General features: G+C 41.1%; 1 protein-coding gene across 1 annotated transcript; it reads right to left on the bottom strand.

Moving 5' to 3' along the window:
• Positions 1–71: 71 nt before the first annotated feature.
• On the bottom strand, positions 72–1307 carry LOC136823973 (uncharacterized; the record flags this gene model as incomplete). Its single annotated transcript, XM_067080128.1, has 1 exon — positions 72–1307. A coding segment is annotated over exon 1 (1236 nt), but the record flags the coding sequence as incomplete, so codon positions are not given.
• Positions 1308–1801: the final 494 nt, after the last annotated feature.

Here is a 1801-nt window from a genome sequence, read left to right as displayed (position 1 = left end):
TTGATCATTTCACTGTGCCCAAAGTGCTTATATATCAATTCCTTTTCCTTCTCAGAAAGTTCGAGTCTTGCCAGGATGGATGCGACGCGGTGACGGTTTTTAGTAGGGTTAAGGGCACCCTTCAGTGACAATTTGACTAAAATATCGTTGATGCTGTGCCAACCACTTGCATGTCCTTCTTTATTCTGAGTTGCAGGAAACAAAAACGAATTCGAGGTTGCAACAGATGCATCTCTTCGTACATCAGCATTGGCAAGATATTTGATGGGCCTATGTGTTTCACTTGGGAAAATAACGGGTACAAGGTGGTTGTTCCCTTTGCCTGTTTGATACGTGATCAACATAGTATCTTGGTCAAATTCTCCAATTTCTTGATTTTCTTCTCTGTCAACCCACTCCCCTTTCAGGGCCTCATTCCATTGATTGATGGAGAGCCGACCAGGCTCGCCTCCACGTCTGGCGTTGAAAACAATCAAACAAGTTACGACAGCCGATCTCAATTGACAATACGATGCATCTGTTACTTTCAAATTGTACGGATCCACTTTTTCCATAATCAAGTCGCACTCCTGAAGTAACAACTGTACATCTTCCTCTTTCGGCAGTTGGACTGGTTTTCTAAGAACGGTGTTTCTCTGATGTGCAACAGCATAATACGCGTCACCAAACAAATCGTTTTCAAAACTTTGCAAGACTTTGAGAAACATGACCACATACTGTGATCTGAGATCACAATTTTCGATAAGGTAATGACCAATGAGATATTTAGCTGTCAGTTTGATCATATTCAATATACTCAACTTCAACCCTGACTTCTGATTGACAACATCACCTGGCTGAAGTTCCTCTTCATCTTTTTCAGTTAAATTTTCCACAGCTTTGACAAGCAAGGGGATGCTCTCTCGCCTGTACATGTCTGAAGCATTATCTGCTTTGTCTGTGATGATGATACTTGTTTGAGAATTGTAGCACTCCAGAAAAGCAAGGTAGACTCTCGCCATCAACCGAATCCGCGATCTTACAGTGCGTTTGTTTTCTTGAACTTTATCCAGTTTTCTCTTTATAGAGGAATAGGATCTTGCTCCAACCATCAAAATAATTTGGTCAGTTTTGATGTAATCACCTACAGCATCTTGATGAAGTGTGTTAAGGATGGCTTTGTAGCCATCCTCAAAATCATTGAAGTTTGATGGCGTTTTTGCAATAGCAGCAACTGGTACAAATGTGTTGATTCCTTTGCCTGTACAATTTGGTTGATGCCTAGGTTTGAAGGATTTCGACAAAAATTTGTCACAACCCATACACATTACTGGTGGTTGGGTATTGTCCGACTTTGGCTTTCGTTCACGCATGAAATCTGAGGATCCATTTGTTATTGAACCAAGGTTAGCCCTTTTAATGCCCTCCCGTCTGAAAACTGCAATGTGAATATCTTGTTCCTTTGACTTCATTGAAAGTAAGGGTATAACTCTCGGCTCTTCTTTATGATTTTTTAATATGTGTCTTTTTAGTCTTGAGTGTGGCTTTTTCGCTGGGTGGCAAAAAATACATGGTCTGGGAGGTTTGCAATATGGTTTCTTTTCAGACTTTTCGGGAATGTTAGGATCAAAACTAACGTGTTTGAGATGGCCAGACGATGTGCAAGGTTGGCATGGCTCTGCAGTGGGTGTTGGACTGCCAGATTTTGAGAGAACAGGTGCTGGGTTGTTTGTGGACAGCAAGCTTTTAGATTCTGAAATAGTTGCAGCTACATTGTCAGATATGGCATCAATTGGTTCATTGTATTGATCTGCTATCGGTA

This window comes from Clytia hemisphaerica, unplaced genomic scaffold, assembly GCF_902728285.1.
Source record: "Clytia hemisphaerica strain Z4C2 unplaced genomic scaffold, Clytia hemisphaerica genome assembly, whole genome shotgun sequence".
Taxonomy (NCBI): Eukaryota; Metazoa; Cnidaria; class Hydrozoa; order Leptothecata; family Clytiidae; genus Clytia; species Clytia hemisphaerica.
The sequence above is the reverse complement of the archived record's forward strand: the minus strand, read 5'-3'. Positions and strand labels throughout refer to the sequence as shown.